The sequence below is a fragment of the Teleopsis dalmanni genome, chromosome X (assembly GCF_002237135.1).
Source record: "Teleopsis dalmanni isolate 2A chromosome X, ASM223713v2, whole genome shotgun sequence".
Taxonomy (NCBI): Eukaryota; Metazoa; Arthropoda; class Insecta; order Diptera; family Diopsidae; genus Teleopsis; species Teleopsis dalmanni.
This window is the reverse complement of record NC_051848.1, coordinates 70671161-70690659: the sequence shown is the minus strand read 5'-3', so window position 1 is coordinate 70690659 and position 19499 is coordinate 70671161. Positions and strand designations below refer to the sequence as shown.

The 19499-nt window shown below is 28.7% G+C and overlaps 1 protein-coding gene across 1 annotated transcript; it reads left to right on the top strand.

Annotated features, from left to right (window-relative positions):
• Positions 1-1041: 1041 nt before the first annotated feature.
• LOC119689803 (zinc finger protein Noc) lies at positions 1042-7819 on the top strand. The gene is made up of 2 exons (XM_038104711.1): positions 1042-1615; positions 5687-7819. The coding sequence occupies exons 1-2, from the start codon at positions 1526-1528 to the stop codon at positions 7214-7216; spliced, it is 1620 nt and encodes a 539-aa protein (XP_037960639.1). The 5' UTR covers positions 1042-1525; the 3' UTR covers positions 7217-7819.
• The last annotated feature ends 11680 nt before the right edge of the window (positions 7820-19499 follow it).

The following is a 19499-nucleotide window of genomic DNA, read 5'->3' as shown; positions in this document are numbered from 1 at the left end:
CTTCCAAACGGACAGACAGGCACAATAAGACAAACAACAAACTTGTTATGCCGGCAACAGTTTTCATTCAAAGGAATATAAAAATGAAACGTTTAAATGAAAATTTTTATGGGAGGCGTGATAAACACGACATTTTAACAGGCAGTTTTAATTTTTTATTATAGTCTTTTCTTTCCGTTTTTCTTTGTTTTTTGTTGTTTCTTGTTGTCTAATATTATTTTAAAGACCATATGTCTTTGTGTAAGTGATTACCCACGACCGTAGATCAAACAGAGAATGGCGCTCAAATTTGTGTTATAGCCGCAAATTACTCTTTCATATAGTTTTTCGTGATTATAACTAAATTTAAAGGTAACCCCAAAAGTGTTGCCATTGCAATGCATTTCATCAACCTAAGTGATTGGCTCCACAGCTGAGCACAACAAAATGAACTACATATCGCCCTCAATAATGAGCAACAAATTTATATTTTTATTAAGAAAGTGAGTAGAAAACTCTTTTTAAATATTATTTGAAATTATATTTTTGTCTCACGCACACAAGTGCATGATTTCGCTCAACAAAAGTGAGTCCAGTAAGCATTCAAAGAACTGGTTTATTTTGCTCTGAAATTGTTGTCTCAACACTTGTAGGCAGCAATTTGTTATTAATAGGCAAGCAAAAGATCAAAGTGAATTTTATGGCGCATGCGATTTGATTGGATGCAAAATACGCCATATTTAAAAATTCCACTACTGCTAGCTCTTTTTCGCACATATCAGCTTTATTACTCTTACCTGTTGTACTGGCAGCGAAATAGAAAACAGCAAGAGATGTGAGTAAAAATCTTTTCATGATGGTGCCGTGAGAGTCAATGCACACTAATGCAATATGCCTGCTTGCCTGCCTGGCTAGCTTTGAGTTTGTGTTGCCTGTGCATTGCCTACTCATGTACAACCGTGAGCAGAAGCAAAATGAGTAATACGCACACAAGGAAAATTTAATAAACAAAACATGTGTGCGCTGTGCTCAACGAAGCAAATTGTGCGGCAGCAGTTGGTAAAGAAATCAGTTGGAGTTTAACTTTCTTTGCGTTTAGACGTGTTCGGGAGAAGCCAAAAAGATAGTAGCTAAAACGATTATATGTTACCTTAGTGTATCATAATTAAATATATTGAAGTGCTCTCTTCGGTAAAATTAAATATAATATATTTATTAAAAGCGCATACATGCGATAACAAATTAAAAAAAGAATTGAATTTTACCGAAAGTAAAAACAAGAAAATTAAAAGTTATAATAATCAAAAGTGAAACCGAAACAATACAAGTTTTGCTAAGTGATTCAGAAATTACTACCTAACAATCTGTGGATTATAATTACAAATTATCTGGATTATCACCCTATCAACAAACAACACTTAAAGATATTTTGTGAAAATTTAACAACAACAACAGTTAAAAAATTTAAAAAAAAAACTATTTTTAAACGCATTAAGTGGAATATTTTTGAATTTTGTCGGCGGTTAACTAAACTACAGTTTAAACTATGGTTGTCTTAGAAGGTGGCGGTGGTGTTGTTACCATCGGCAATAACCAATATTTACAACCGGATTACCTAGCACCTTTACCTACAACGGTTAGTATTCTTAAAATTAAAAAAAAATCTTTTTTATTCAATTAATGCAATTATTAAAAAAATTTTAAGATAAAATAAAATTCGTGAAAAATAAATAGAATAAAAAAAAAATATTTTGTATAAAAATTTGAGAAAAACTGCTAAAGTATTTTCGATGTGCGTTCAATTATTATATATGAATAAAAAATTAAAAAACTGACCATATAAATAACAGTAGTTACAAAATTAATATAATTTATATTAAATAAACAAATGAAAAAACTCAGAAAACACTCCAAAAATAATAATAAATAATTTTTTAAAATATAAACAGTGCAAAAAAAAAATGCAAAATTTCATGTCCAAAAAATTTTTAAGTTAATATATCAACAATTCAAATTGTTGTAAAAATTTATTAAAAATTAAAAGAAAAGTAAAATAAAATGTTAAATGTACTTTGGAGTTGGTTTGAAATGCCTTCATTAATATTCATTTCAAAAGTTTTTATATTAATAATTTAAAACTAATAAAAAAAATAGTATTTTTAAAAACATTTAAACTAAAAAAAAAATTATAATCTTGAAAAAGTGACTCTTTCTTTTCAGTGAAAAAGTGACTCTTTATTTAGACTATAAACCCTAAGTCTCACGAATTATAAAAACTATGTGGCTATGGAAATATTTTATAGCAAAAAAAATTTTATTGAAGAGACTGTTGATTATAAAATAAAAAAAATTATCAAAACTATAATAATGCAAAACCAAAACAAAAAAATATTTTTATCTAGTCAAACAAGATTTCAAATATTTTTTTTTAATTATTAAACTATTTAAAAATTATAAAAAAATGTCATTAAAATTGTATGAATATTTTTATTTCAAAATAGATTGCACTATATCATTGATTTACTCTACTTGAAATAACATATATGCAAACTTAATCATTTTGTCAGACTTTGTTTGTTCATGTCAAATATAAGGACTAAGTAATTAATTATAATTATCTACGTTTTATATAACAAAAATAAAAGCAATTATCTCTAACTAAACTAACTAAATGACACTCGAAAACAAATATCTAAATATCGTGATATATTAGTTCTTATAATAGATCCCAAAATGTTTGCAATTGACTTAGAAGCGATGGAATAAAATCTAAAAAATTATCAGTAAAGACTATAAATATCACTATAATGATACAAACTTATATGTAGGGAAGTCAATATATATAATATATATACCATGCTCATTATTACTTAAATACTTCCCAATATAAATGGACCAATTGACTTTTCACGCAATCTAACCCTTCTCTATGAGTTAATTCCGATATCGAAAATTGCGATAATACATGTATATATAATATATATATAAATATTTTCATATTTATGTTCTATATACAACTTATAAGCAGAGTAAACACATATATTGTCTATAAGGTATTTGAAGTACGTTTATACTATCGCATTTACCTCGACAATTAGACCATTTTTTATATAAAATATATGCAAAATGCCTTAAAAGTCTAAAGACTTATATGTATATATCAGTGACTACAAGAGAACAAAAATTGCTTAACACTTCTAATAAAATAGAGTAATGTTATTAATCCAAGTGATTATGCGCAGCTTTCGATCAAAATAGTTATCTTTAAATCACAATAACACCTATTTTTATATTAATAATATATATGATTTCTTTTTAATATTAAGTTAAGTAAATTGAAAATACTATTTTGTTTAGTAATATTGTATATACTTAACCTTTTTAAAAATAATAACACTTAATAATACAACAAAAGATGAAATTAAATTAAACACTCACAGACTGATAACAAAAAAAAACAAAAATATAAAAAAAATAATGAAAAAATATTAAAAAAAAATATATTAAAAAATATGAAATATTTAATAAAAATAATAAAAAGTTTACAAATAATTGAAATAAAAATTTAAATAAAATAGCACGAAAATATCATTTAATTCAACATAACGAAACAATACATAATTATTATATATATATATAATTACAATTATATATGCCATAATATACAATTATACTTTAATATAATAAGAAATTCATAAAACAATCATAAAAAACATAAAATTAAACAAAATAAACACGGAGTCATTTATTATATAGTCTTGTAGTTGTATGCTATATAATATAGGTACTATAAAAATTCATTAATTAACATATATTATAATTTGGTACCATGATAATTTACAAGTAGTTGAATTGTAATATAACACAGTAACATAATACAAAATATCAATATAAAGAAATAAAGTGTAATATGCATTAATATATATTATATTTTATACAAGTGTATTACATTATATATACAATTTACAGCATATCAGATATAACATATAGTATTTAATACAAATCATATTATTATTATATACATAACAAAAAATATGATTTACTATTATATTTTTATTGTATTATAATATTATGTTATTACATATCATATGTAACAAATGATATATAATATACAGTAGATTATGTATAAAATATAATATGCAAAATTTTATATATACCATATATGTTATTTACTAGAAGTTCAAACTGTGAGCTGAGTATTTCAAGGAAGTGAAATAGAGAGGGTGTTAATAGACAACTTAAGAAAGTAGTACCTGGAGATATTCACACAAAGATAGTCGAAATTAAGTAGGACATGATTTGGAAAATATAAGGAGGTCGAATATATAATATTTAACTTATACTACACAATATAAAATATGTGATAAAAAATAGTTAAATTTTATATCTAATATGAAATGTATATTACAAGATATACGAAACATAATATATAAAAAAAAATATACTAGGAATATTCAATCTATAAAATACTTAACGAGAGGGCGTCTAAAAACCTTACAAACATACTTTAAAACAACATTTTAGAACCCCTTGAGCTGGAAACACCGGCTCCAAGATTGCGGAAAAATAAGATTGTATAAGATATAATATATAATAAGTAATATATAGTACACAATAAATAGTATATAGCATTTAACATATAATATGTAATATGCAATACGTAATATAAAATATGTTGTATATAATATGTGACATATGCAATGTATATAGTATATAATATGTGACATAGCATATAATGTATAATTTGTATATAATATAGATGAATATATATATATAATATACATATAATTTATATATATATATATTATATATATATATATATAATATACATAGTATATATAATATACATATAACACACACATATATATATATATATATATATATATATATTATATATATTATATATATATATATATATATATATATATATATTATATATATATATGTTCATTATATTAAAAATCTTCTCAAAATACTTAACATATGATTTGTATATTATAGATAAAATAATAATAAAACTAGTAATTAATAAAAAAAAATATACATTTAATGTTAACATACTCATAAAATAATATTTAAAAAAAATATATATTAAGGATATCAAAAAAATATAAACAAAAATATTTAAAAAAATATATATGCAATATATTACATTGCATATATTACATACATAATATAATATATATAATATGTAAAAAAATATATAAATATATATATAAAAAAATATATAAATATATATATAAAAAAAAAATATATATATAAAAAAATATATATATATATAAAAAACAATGTAAAAAAAGAAATATATATAAAAGCTTATATACAAATAAAAGTAATTAAAAAAGAAAATTGATAAAATGATGTATAAAAAATATAATATGAAATATAATAATATGAATGAAATGGAATGAATGAAGGGGTAATGATAATATACTATTTATTACAGATATCATAAAAATAAATAAGATCAAAAACAAAATCTTTCTTAAATATAAAGTTTGTTCGCACCGCACTTAAATGAATATAATATTAAAATATATAACAGATATATAATACAAAATAAAAATTTTACAAAGTTACAAAATACTTTTTGTAATATTGCTTAAATCTTATATAGATATATATTATCCATATATTTATATTAATATAATTTTCAATAATTTAATTTCATAATTAATATTTATATAATTTTTAAAATTATTTACAGATGGATGCGAAAAAGAGCCCATTAGCGTTGCTCGCCCAAACATGTTCACAAATCGGGGCAGATTCGTCAGCCGTAAAACCATTGTTATCGATGGACAAGTCAAAGAAATCATCATCATCTTTATCATCATCATCATCAACATCGTCTACGGCAAGCTCTGAGACAGGCTCAGCCAAATCACCCGTTCAAAGCAAATCACCCAAGTCAACACCTCCAGTAACTACTGAAGTTAAATTAGCATTTAAACCATATGAAACCAATGTACTAAGTCAACAGAATCACAATACATTCAAGTCTGCATCGACGATTAATGACGAACAGCAACGTCCAAATTCAAAAAGTTCATCACATGGCGGCACTGATCTCTCTACACGCGCGCCATCGCGCAGCAAGTCGAACGCAACACCAGAGAGCAATGCACTAAAAGCCGACATGAATGGCATTAACACAATGTCACATGATAGCAGTCGAAAAACGGTTTCACCAGCTGGCTCGTCACAACGTGGTGCTAGTCCCATTGTACGCTCTGGCATGGAAGTTTTGAATAATGTTAACGGCTCAGCAACACATCCAAAGGAAATGAGCAGCATGGCTGCTGCTGCAGCCGCTGCAGCGGTTGCCTATAAAGCAACTAATCCCTATGGCTTAAATCCACTTTCCGCACTCTGCTGTCCACCCGGTATGGAGCAACATGCAAATCCAGCATTCCGTCCTCCATTCGCCGGCGGCTTTTCACACCATCACGCTGCTATGCTGGCAGCCGCAGCAGCTAACGGTAGTTATCCCAGCGGTCCAAATGGTCCAGCTGGTGCGCAACCCAATCCATATATAACTTATCAACGCATCAAAACTCCCACAGGCGGTGAAGCAATTGTGCCTGTTTGCAAAGATCCCTACTGTCCCGGCTGTCCATACTCTGCACACACACAACAAATGTTAATGGGAGCACCTTGTCCCGCCGGCTGTACACAATGCGAACATCAAAAATATGGCATGGCCATTATGGGCGGTGCTGCCGCTGGCTTACCTCCAGGTCATCCGTATTCACAAGCAGCAGCCGCTGCTGCAGCAAGCGCAGCAGCTGCACGGACTGCACCATATATCTGCAGTTGGGTTGTAGGTGATGCATATTGCGGCAAGCGCTTCCAAACATCCGATGAACTTTTCTCACATCTACGCACACACACCGGTAACCTGTCTGATCCAGCCGCCGCTGCTGCTGCCTTAGCACAATCCCAGGCACAGTCCCTATTAGGCACGCTCTTCCCACCCTCTGCTCTACGCGCCGGCTACCCAACACCACCATTGAGCCCCATGTCTGCAGCCGCCGCCGCCGCTGCTGCACGCTACCATCCCTATGCGAAACCAGGAGGTCTACCACCCGGCGCTTTGGCTGGCGCACCTTCACCATTCGGCGCACCCGGAGCTTTCAATCCTGCTGCAGCTGCCGCCGCAGCTGCGCTCGGCCCTTACTATTCGCCATACGCTATGTATGGCCAGCGTATCGGTTCGGCGACGGTACATCAGTAAACAGCCAAATAAGACTTTTCAAGGCTTTTGGTAGTGAAGTGTGCTGAGGAGAGAACTAGGCTTCAAAGGTGATTCTGTGCGCGTTCGGCCTGGACGCGCTTCTCAAAAATGTATACCAAATATACGACTAAACAAAATCTACTTATTAACATCCAAATTGAAAGTTGACAGTTAAAAGTTGCGAGTTGTGAGTTGAAAGTTGAGAGTTGGGAGTGTGGAGGGAAGCTGACAAAAACGTTGATGTTTGCAGAAATGTTAATAAAAAAAATATTCAAAAAACAAAAAAAATATATAAGAAAATTGGGTTTATATAGAAATTGTAAACGACCGTTTTACTGTGATACTAAAATGTAGTTGAGTGCTAGTTTGTTAGATAAAAACTATGATAAAGAAAGCAAAATTCTAATCTAAGCCGCGATCAAAATGAATTAAGTTTCAATAAAACACAACAATAACAACTGAAAGATACAAGTATTTCTTTGATCATTCGAGGCGCATCGAGATACATACGCAGATGTGCTTCTTTAGCTTTTTTGTTATTTGCAGCCAAAGTATAAAACTTTATTTAATAATTAATGTTTCACAGCATTTCAATCTCATAAAATGTAAAATCTTACAAAGAAAACCATTCATACATTTTTAATGCTAGTTTGTATATAAATTATTTGTTTGTGCTCAATACGAATTACTTAAGATCATTTGAATTTTGTTAATTATTATATAATTGCTTATTATTATTATTATTACTATTACTATTATTATTATGTGTAGTTGCTATATAACAGACACGTTTATATTATTTGATAGTCTTCATTTACAAAAAAGATAAAAGAAGAAAGAAGAAAGAAAACAAAAAGATACATGGATTTGAAGTATTCAATATAAGGTATATTTTTTCATTGCTCTGCTGATGATGATTAAATTTAAAATCGAACATTTCAAAATACAAGTAAATATATAAAATATTAAATTAAAAAAAAATAATTCTTTTATTAACAAACAAAAAAAAACATACAAAAAAAATATCATTTGTTTATATGTAATATATCTGTTTTGAAATTAGTTCTCTGACTCGATTCTATATCTTTAAATGCTATTTAAACAATTTGCTTTCACTATAAAAAATTTGTAAAAAATAACATTCTTTTACAACTTTTATAACTTATATATGCTATATGTAAATATAGTTATACGTTTAAAAATTCAGATATATTATGTATTCACATAGCATAGTACATATGCAGTACATATACCACTTGAAGCGCGAAGGCGATTTGCGCAACCACTCGGCCGACTCCTAGAAGTTGGGCTCGAGTAGTGAAAATGTGCTGTTTTCCAACACTGACACGTTTGTATCCTCTACACGTATCACGCATAGGTACATATTAAAATGTATATATAAATATATATATATAGATATATATATATCTTATATATCCCAGAAAGTAAAAAATTATTATTAGTGATGTAAATAATATAAAAAATCGTATTGGATTTTTCCATACCGTATATTATGTTTATTACCAATTATTTTAGGTCCGTCTGTTTGTGTATTTCAATTAAATATTATAAATAAAAATAAAAATTATAAACAAAGTTATATAAGCTTTTAATTCAAATGGGTTGGCTGGGAAGTTTGTCGTGTCAATAGATTAAATTGTCCTTTTTTTTAATAAAAACAAGGCACACTGGTAAAGTAGTCTGGGCTTCACTTGCGGCTGGGAAAGAAGTACATATATAATCGGTTATATCGATTCTAAAGACAATGAAAATAAAGTTATATCGATTCGAAGGTAGTATGGATGCAATGGAATGAGATAAATAAGTGTTCTAAATATTGAAGACATCATAAAAGAAATCGGTTAAAAGAGCAGTTCATACATAGTCGGTACTATCGATTCAAAAGGCTCAAGAGGTAGTACAATTGAGATGAAAGCAGATAGACAAGTTAAAACTATTGGAAATATATTTTAAAATATGGGTCCAAAAAGCAATACAAACATAATCGGTTATATCGATTCGAAAGGTAGTAAAAATTAAATGGATAAAGATAAATAAGTGTTAGATTTATTAGAGACGTCATTTTAAAAATTGGTTAGAAAAATAGTAAGATTGTAAGAAAGAGGTCAGTAAGTGTTAAGAATATAGTAAAAGTCAAATAACGAATTGGTTAAAAAAAACAGTACACACGTAATCGGTATTATCGATTCCAAAACTACAGAGAATAAGATAAGTAAGTGTTAAATATATTAGGAATATCATTTTAAAAATCGGTTAAAAACGTAGTACATACATAATCGGTTATATCGATTGGAAAGCTAGTAGCACTTAGATGGAAGCAGACAATCAGATTAAAAATATTGGAGATATCAATCAAAGAATCGGTTAAAAAACCAGTACACACGCAATACACAGTTATATCGATTCAAAACCTAGTGGGAATAAGATAGGTACGTGCTAAAAATATTGACGACGTCTCAATATATAAAATCGTTTAAGAAAGCAAAAGCTGAAATGAGATAAGCAAGTCTTAAAAATTTTGGGTATATCATTTAAAAAATCGGTGAAATATATAATACCGATTTGAGAAATACTTAAATTAAAATAATATGTGATATAAGACACATATAATATTAAATTATATTTATCATTTATAAGATATTTTTTTTTCTGAAATTGACTATTTCCTTAATAGTTTTATGTTTTTACTTTATTTTACTTTATCTAAATAATATGTATGTGGTTTTGTATGTGTTTGAACATAATAAGGATTAATTAAAAAAAAAATAAAAATAAATAAATATTAATCATATAGCCAATTTTTAAAAATAATATTTAAGGTTTAGTCAATAAAAAACAGTTCATATAGCAGATTTGATAAAAAAGCTATACGACCAGCCAACATTGATTCAGTCACAATAGAAGTAATCGTTACAAATATATGTTATTCTTGATTGATAATTTTATATTGTGGTATAAAAATATATTAGACATAGCATATGAAAGGGTAATGATATGTTTCGATTCAGTCTTCCATATATTTTTCGTAGGCAAATTCACGAATAACGCCTAATGCCGATAGTTAGTTTTATTTTAATTACGATTCGAAAGACTTTTCTTGAAATGGTGAATTTAGTTATATTGTCAACTAGAACTTAATTAAAATTAAAATTTTGGTTGTTTTGTTTCCCCACTTTTGCAACTATTAAAAAAATATTCAAAATGTTAAAAAAAATTACTTGAAACACACGAAATACATCATCTTTAAAGCGGGTCCCATCGTGCGCTTAACCAACTCCTCCATACATTATTGATAAGGTGATTTACAAATAGCACTCAATTCCAAGGGTGAATTTTATTTTGATATCACATCTTTTTCCCAAATGCTCTTATACAACAATGACTAAATGACATTAAAAAGTTGAATTACAAAAACAACTGATATAAGACCCTGGGTACATCTCGCATTCAAAATTGACATCATAGTAAAGTACTGTAATATCAATTTTCAAAAAATTGATTGTGGCGGTATTATTATATATTCCATTTATATTATGTATTCCGTATACTTTTTACACAGAATGTTCTTTACTAGGTAAACGCAGCTATCAAAGCTATAAAAAAATTAAAAATAAATATTAATCTTGCATTTTACACTTAACGACTACAAAGATCTTCCTATTCTTCTTTACTGTAGTGTTTTTTTATGGGCATCACAGTAGTTCTTTCCTATAACTTTGGTAATATATAGTCATTTTTCTATTAATAACTGAAAACTGCAATTTATTTAAATAATCATTAGCTATATTATATCTAATAATCACATCAGCTGAAAATCAAATTTATTCAGTGACGGTATAAGGAGTCGGAAACCGTTATATGTTAGACAAATTGAAGTGGTTAGCATCAAGATGGCAGTTAAGCTTTCCTTTTTATTAGTGGTATTCATTGGCAGTATGATTACCTATCAGGTTCTTAGAATCTATTAAGTTAAGTATATCCATCCTTTGGGCAAATTCATTAGTTGTTAAAGGAATCTGAATGCCCATTGGTAAATTGCTTTATTACTATTACAAGGCATGGTTAGTACAACTTTTGTTATAAAATGGAAATATACCGAATATATTCAAAGTAAATATATCTTCTTAATTGTTGTAAAACATTCTATTTGTATCTTTGAAAGGGGATAGTTACAGCACGTGTTCCAAAGATTTCTTAGTTCCACCTTTTTTCAGTAGAATAAGACTTCTTCATTAAATAATTTACGAGTTTAATTGTAGAATAACAGAGCTAGCTAATATTCACTATTCTCTTTATAATTATATTTCATGCATCTAAACATCGGAAGAAATTAAAGTTTTATGGTATAATATCAGCATTATATGATATATATAAGTGAACTTGCCCATGTAGAACCAGAATTTAACGTGAATATCTGCCGTGAAGGCTTAACACCATGGTATTCTTCACACACGCTTTAGTATATTGCGCAGATGAACACGCTATTGGGACTCCGTGGAATTGCGCCGGTATCAATAGAAGTTATGTATTAGGGAAAAACTTTCTCCTTGATGAGGGGGTGAACTTGTCCAATGTGATCTTGTGATTGTTATCATAACAAAAAAATAACATTTTCTTGTTTAAGTAATTTCAGTCAATTGCTTCAACTGCAATAGCTGTTCATATATCAGTTAATTAGCAGACTGGTTGTAGCTAAAAACAGATGATATTTTTGCAATCCTACAGTACGTGGAATCGTGTCACACATTTACTGTCGTCAATTAAGCTTTGTTAGTAGTTTATTTTATCATATGTGATCCACTATACATCATTTGTGGTAAAGAGTGCTCATATAAGAAATATACGTATCACACATGTACGGTAATTACTGTATAACATGAGTTAAAGATGCTTATCATATAGAAATACGAGTATATACACAGAAGAATTATAATTTAATAGAAGTAGTTCTAAAAATACAAAGTGGATAAAAATTTTAAATAGCCCATGTACTAAAATAGTATATCGTATTAAAAGAGTCATACCGTACAGATCGCAGATCGGGTCTTTGTAAAAAAGTTCTTAGCAGTCAACGAGAATATGAGCGACAGTCTGCTCCGGATTAGCTATGTCGGAAACTGGAAATAATTCAAAAATTGAAATTATGGAAAACAGTTAGGCATTTTTTAGGTCTTTGGATTCTACTCTTGTGTATTTATGGTAAAAGCATTATCCTAATGTTAACTCAATGGTTGTTATAGTTACTAATACATCTAACTAGTTACAGTCAAACATAGTAAACAAAGAACTATTAGAAGATATTTTAATTTTGGAAAAATGAATTTGAGAGTACTCGTCAAGCAAAAGTCTAAGCCTTCCGACGGTAATATGGCTTGGATATATTTTTAAGATTATTTAGAAGAACTCATTTAAAGATTTTTTAAATAATATTTATAAAAATTTAATTATTAATTTATTCAAAACATTTTCAATTATTTTTTAATTTTGAAGCAATATTTTTTAAAAGTATTAAGAATATCGAAATTAAGTAATTTTGATTAATCTTTGCAGATGCAATTGATAAGTATTCTTTTAAATAGAGTACACTGGTATAATTTACATATTGATTTAAAAATATTTGAAAATTATGGATTATACAGCTAAATATAATGTAAATTTTATATTTTACTTTAATGTTTTGATAAATTTAATAAAAATTATTCATTAAAGAAAACAAGCAGTTTAGCTAATTCTCAACCATATTTACTGAAGTATATAAATTAACCATAAAAAATATTTTCATTACTTAGTAGTGCTGTTTTTGCCTGCTACAAATCTCTAAACGAAATACCGACGCAGCTCAATATTTCTCTAAACTGGGTCCCCGGATGATCCAAGTGAGGTCTGCTTGAGGACCTCACTCAAAGATATGCAGGCATATATATGCAATTTGTATGTGTGTGTGGCCACTGTTCACTAAAAGAAAATCCAATACTTTTATTGAGACGGCTTGTAAAAATATCAGTCTTTTGATAGACTTACTTACAGGTCACTGCAGACTAGAGAACTAAGATAGAAGATTGAATCTTCCTTTCAATCATACCTATCGCAACTGTGGGGAAGACGATTAAAGTGCCTCTCATCTACTCTGTCTTTGCCAAACTCATGCACGGCGTCAACTAAACACTTAGGGAGCTCCTTTTCTTAAGGATCTTGATCAATTACAAGATCTTCCACTAAGCAACATTCTAAGCTAAGCCAAAGATTTAAGATGGTTTTAAACTCTGAGTTTTCTTTATATACGGCAACACAATGTGCTAATGGATACGTAAGTATCGGCGGTACAAACTAAACCAACCTGGTGCTACTTAGTCACTTCATCATTGATATATTCTACATAAATGTATATTAGTTTCGTTCTCCTAACGTAAAAAAATTAGCTTAATTCCAAAAACTCCCACAGTACATGAAACAACGTTGTTATTGTTGCAAATTTTGTTGTTTTGTTTGTATGCAGTTTTGTCATTCAAATGACTGGTAAAACTAACAAAGTAAATATAAATAAGTAATATATAAAAGATATATATAAAATAAATGACAGAATAAAAAGAAAATCATAATAGAAGAGTAATGGTTGGCGTATAATAGTGCTGTTATGATTATAAATTTCTGGATAAATGTATGTTATAATCATCTTCAATATCAAAACCTACATCACAAAAAGTTTTGCTTTATAATGTGTTGATGTATATCATCAACACAAATACTTCTTTATACTACTTTCAAAAATAGTTTTCTGTGATTATGAGAGAGTTATTAAATCTAAATATAGACATAGTCTGTCTATGTGACATTGTCTTCTGACGTTAAATTTCATAAGGAATGCAAAATCAGGACAATAATAACCATTTTCATTGATTAAAAAGGATTTAAATACAATGAGTTCATCATAGACAAACAAATGCTGAACACAACAATTTTCTTGATATTCTACATAATTGTGGACTAGGGTTTGACGAGTTTGACTGCAATATCGAATGGTTTGTGTTACAATATATTTGTAATATATGTACCATCACACAAAGTCATCATGATACTTTAAGTTCTTGATCTAGAAAGGTATCATACTTATCGAAAGCCACCGCCTTTCGTAAAGATATTTCTCAAACTAAATTTACGATGAATAAAACTAGTTTTGATATCATCTGGGTCACTTAAAAGCAATTAATGGACATACCAAAGGCAATTCCGGGTAATGAGTATAGAAAATGTTACGGGCATGGTGTGTTGGTCGATTCCAGTTCTATGCTATTTCGGAAGGAGTTCATATAGTATGAACAGAAAAAAGAAATTAAAATAAAAAACGCTCTATATATATTTTGAGACAATTTCACTGAATCTCAGACTGCCTATGAACAAAACATTTCTAATCTTCTTCATTAATAATTTATAAACTTTTTGTTTTTCTATATTTAAGACACAGCCAATATTGTAAATTGCCTATAAAATACGCTTAAAGTAAACGCAAACTATTCCTTTTTAAGTGGACCTATTACTAAGTATTAATCCGATCTAAATTTCAAATTGTTTACTTTATACATTGTAGATACTCAACTCACTGATAAGACCACAGTTGATTGGTCTAAATTTGACTAAATCAGTGATGGAGCTACTACTTTTAGAAAGGACTGTATCATTCTGTGAGATGACGCCAGATTTTCGAAAAGATCAACGGGAAAATGGCACCATTAGTTTGACATTACTACTGAATACTTGGACTGCATTTCATTAATTGTTGTTGAGAATACAGAAAAGTCGGTGGGGGAGCTTCTTTACACATCATTTTCTGTACTAAGTAAGTTATAAGTTATATACTTATATTTAAACTACATATATAATATATGTATATATTAAGGATTTTGAAACTTTGGTGAAACTAACTATTTGAATCAGTCGCTTCCAAAGCCCATCCTTTAGATTTTGTGACTAATTGTTTAAAAATTTTTGCTATATATATACACTATAGATTTTGTTCTTTGTTTTTTAATTTTGATTCATTGAAGCTACTTTATTTAGTAATTGCTTAGTAACTATTCAAGTTCACACAATACTCCAGTATTTGAATTTAAATATGCGAGTATCTCGAAGAGTTGGAGAAATTAAACGACTACTTGTACGTGCGCTGCTGACTTTAATAGTCATCACCATAATCACGACGATAATAATAATAAGAGTAATAATAGCAATAATAAAATGGGAAATCAACACTGATTGAATTAATAAATATAAGCCGTCACAAACTTGAAGCAAATCAAATTGAAAATTTACTCAAATGACAGCTAAGCGCGATAATTTCAAATCAAATCAATTGGAACTTGTCACAATTAATTTATTTATGCGATACTGCGATACTGCGATTTAAACTGTAAACGATTATATTGTTTCTTATTATTATTAGACGCACATGAACAAGCACCAAACCCATATGCAGGCCCACATACCTCTCTGCATACATATTTCCACAAGTGTCTACAGCTGTACCTACATACATGTGTGTAAGTATGTCTCGTGTAATTGACACAACTCATTTGTGTACTCGTGCTTATTTGTATGTGCGCTTGGCACAAAACGCTGGTTAAATGTGTTGACGGGAGTGCATGTGTACATACGTCTCGATCCCAGTAAACAATTTGACATGTGAAAACTTCAACGCTTGAAGAAACCAGAAAAAAGTAGGGATCGTCGATGTTAACTAAAAAATTGATTGAAAATGTCTTAAGCAAGAAAAAATTATATAAATATTAGAATGATCATTCGTCTGGATCTCGGTAAGCAATTTGACATATGAGGGCTAGAACACACGAACAATTTTAGTATCTACTATATATAATTTCTATATATAGAAATATATTATATAGAATATAATAAAATATAATAATAATATATATAATATATTTATTCTTCTATATAATATTTATGAATATAAATAACTATTATTAAACAATATTAGTTAACTTTATATTAATTAATATTAACTATATTTAAACAATATAGTTCATTTGAATGAACTAGTTCAGCAGTGAACTTTTGTGTTATAACGAGAAAAAAAAACGAAAACTATTAGATACCGAATTCAGATTCGCATGATAGTCACTTTTTTGCTGATGTAAACATAGAGGATACAGTCAAGATTTTTCATTATGTTATATATTGGGTATATATATATTGGGCGTCCTCAAATAAGTACCATACATATGGTACTTATATAAGCTGACTACCCAAACTCCCAAGAAACAAAACATAGCACAAATCAATAGCATATTTAATGTACAGAATTTATGGTTATTTTGGACGATGTATTGCCAACATTGCCTGTTTTTCTCAGAGTTGTCTATGTGCAGATCACTTTGGCTTTTACATCAGTTTTGGATGACTTCTTAAATCGTGCGAGTAACGTCGTTATCCGTGGCACCAAAACTAATCATTATTTGTACATAAGTTGGGTTTGAAGTGTAAGTCCGTCATAGCATTCATAGCAACCAAATATGTATGTAAATGTTAGGTGTCGCTCAACAAAGTACCACGACTGAGAGATGTGGCCCACCATTGTTGTACAAACAAATGTACAACAACAAGAACAAGGTTATATCATATTTTCACTGCAGTTAAAACTACTTATGTTAATAAAACTAACTGTTTTCATTGTCATAAGCTGATTTATAAATATGAAATAAATTGTTTATTAACATTTTATATATAGTATAAAACACATGACAAGTATTTCAAATTTTGGTCATTTCTTTTGTGTGAAATTTTTTCTTAAGGGTTAAAGTTAAATGAGTAGATTTATTTATAATTAGCTGATTTATATGAAAACTTTTTATATGGTGAATTATAATAATTAACGGCCTTAATGAGTTATACTCTGCCTAAATGAGACCAGTGGAGACATGACATTAAACAATTAATGAACATCAATTCCGTAATGTGAAATGCGTATAATTGTCAGAAGTCATTTTAAAAATCTATTCAAATTTCTTAAATATAAGAAATAGTATAAATATATAGATAGATTTTGAAATGGTTGAGAATTATGTTACCACGTCACTCCATCTTTTGAGAATTATTCTCACAAACCCGCTACAGTTCCATAACAATACATAACAATTAAATAACAATTAAAAATGTCATTATGTACTTTGGAGAGATATTACCTATTTTCGTGTTTCTTTTCGGGTTACTTGTTTCCCTCAAATCCTTTATGTTCAGGGATCCATATTAAGTAGACTCTGTTCTTTTTAGCAAAATCTTTAAGAAATTGAAGGCATTTCCACAGTAGTTTTAAATTCACTCGAGGTGAGCGGAGTGCTAGGAGTGCTAATCTACTGTCAGCGAAATTATATATGTATGTTTATCCCTGTGGTGGGTTTCCCTTTATATTGTTTTATATATAGTTTAACTGCGTGTACTTCGGTCTGAAAAACTGCGTTTTCTTAACTCATACTCATAAGCTTTAATTCTTTTGATTTAACCTCATAAACTCCCGCTTCAACTCCTTTCAGCTGTGTACCACAGTTGGTAATCTCCAACGAATAGAGATATGTTACGTTCCCAGTTACGGAATTGTATAGTATTTCTTAAATTAAAGAAATATTATACATTTTATGTTTCCTTATATATCATGTTTCCTTATACTATCATTATAAACAAAATGCTATGAATGTTTGTGATATTACAATATATTACAATATATACTATATGACTTTATTAAATGAAAAAATAATTCAAAATCAAAGTTGTTCCATGAAACTAATATCCAAATGAACCTAACAACAATATCTGATGAAATGAGTTCGTTTTGTTTGCTGGGATTGTTCATGCATCGAATGGCTTATTCACAATGAAAAACAACATGTGAACAAATGCTACGGAATTAATTTATATTTAGATTTATAATAAACTGAAATGTTTTCATAAACATTTCACACCAAATTCATGGATTAATTTTATGACAAATCATAAATTGCCAGCAAATGTATAAAAACGTTAAATCAAGAAATTTCCCAATTTTATGTGCTCGTAAACCTTTTATACCACTCTACACACCCGTCCATACACGTACGAGTGTACCCCATTTTACTCCACTCGAACACGACTTTGTACATACAAAATGTTTATTTTTATTATAAATACATACGTATCATAATACGAAAAAAAAAAAAAAAAAAAAAAAAAAAAGAATTAGAAAAAGATTTAAAAAGCAAAAAAAAAAAAAAAATTAAACAGCAAAAATAAACTATTATAAGAGCACCTCGTATATTTTAAAATCAATGCAAAATTTATATTGTGTTCGTGATTAAATCACAAAATGCCACATTATTTCCGTCCGTGATTTTTTTGATTAAGCCATTAAATATCACGTTATTGGCTTTTTAAAGGCATTAGTCGTAAGATTTTATTATGGATTGGACAATACGTGGTGCTTTTATGTAATCAAATCATAAATAACAGGTGGTATTAGCCCCAGTGAGTTTTATCGTTTTCAATATAATTCTTTCTGTTGATTGATTGTAAATTATCGGAAACTTCGAACCTCTCTGGCATAATTATTAGATATTGTTAATTTTCGCCTTTAATTAATAAACGAAAAATTCGTTAATTTTAAATTTGTTGACGATGATTTGTTTGCAAACGCCAAGTGTTTAATAAAACTAATTCCGTAATTTATTCATGATGAGGTGTAAATTTCTTAACTAATCGAATGCAATAAAATCGAGTAATGACACCACTGCCAATAAGGAAAACTTAATTTTATTAAATCACTTGCGATTGCGTTTATTATTTTTGTATAATTGATTTATTAAAAACAACAAGAGCACGACATTTTCGATTAAATGCAGCTTTTAATAAAAATTAATCACGTGGGCGATATTTCCCGTCACAAGGAACAAGTCACATTGACCCAACAAGTGCCATGTTTTGAATAAGTTTAGATGAAGAAATAGTAAGTCATGTTGATAATAAGTATAGAAAATACATTCCCCCCCTCTGTAATGAAAAGGGACAAAAGGCTACCAAGACTAACACAATCTAAAATGCCTTTAGGGATTTACAACTTAAAACGATTCAAAGATTGCATAGTATAATCAAAAAATAACCTAAGAATTATTGCGGGATTATTAACCAGTCACTGTATATTGAATAATCACTTAACGTAGTCAGGAATTCAAACAAATTTAGACTGCAGATATTGCAGAGAGGAGAGAGAAACTGCATGCCTTGC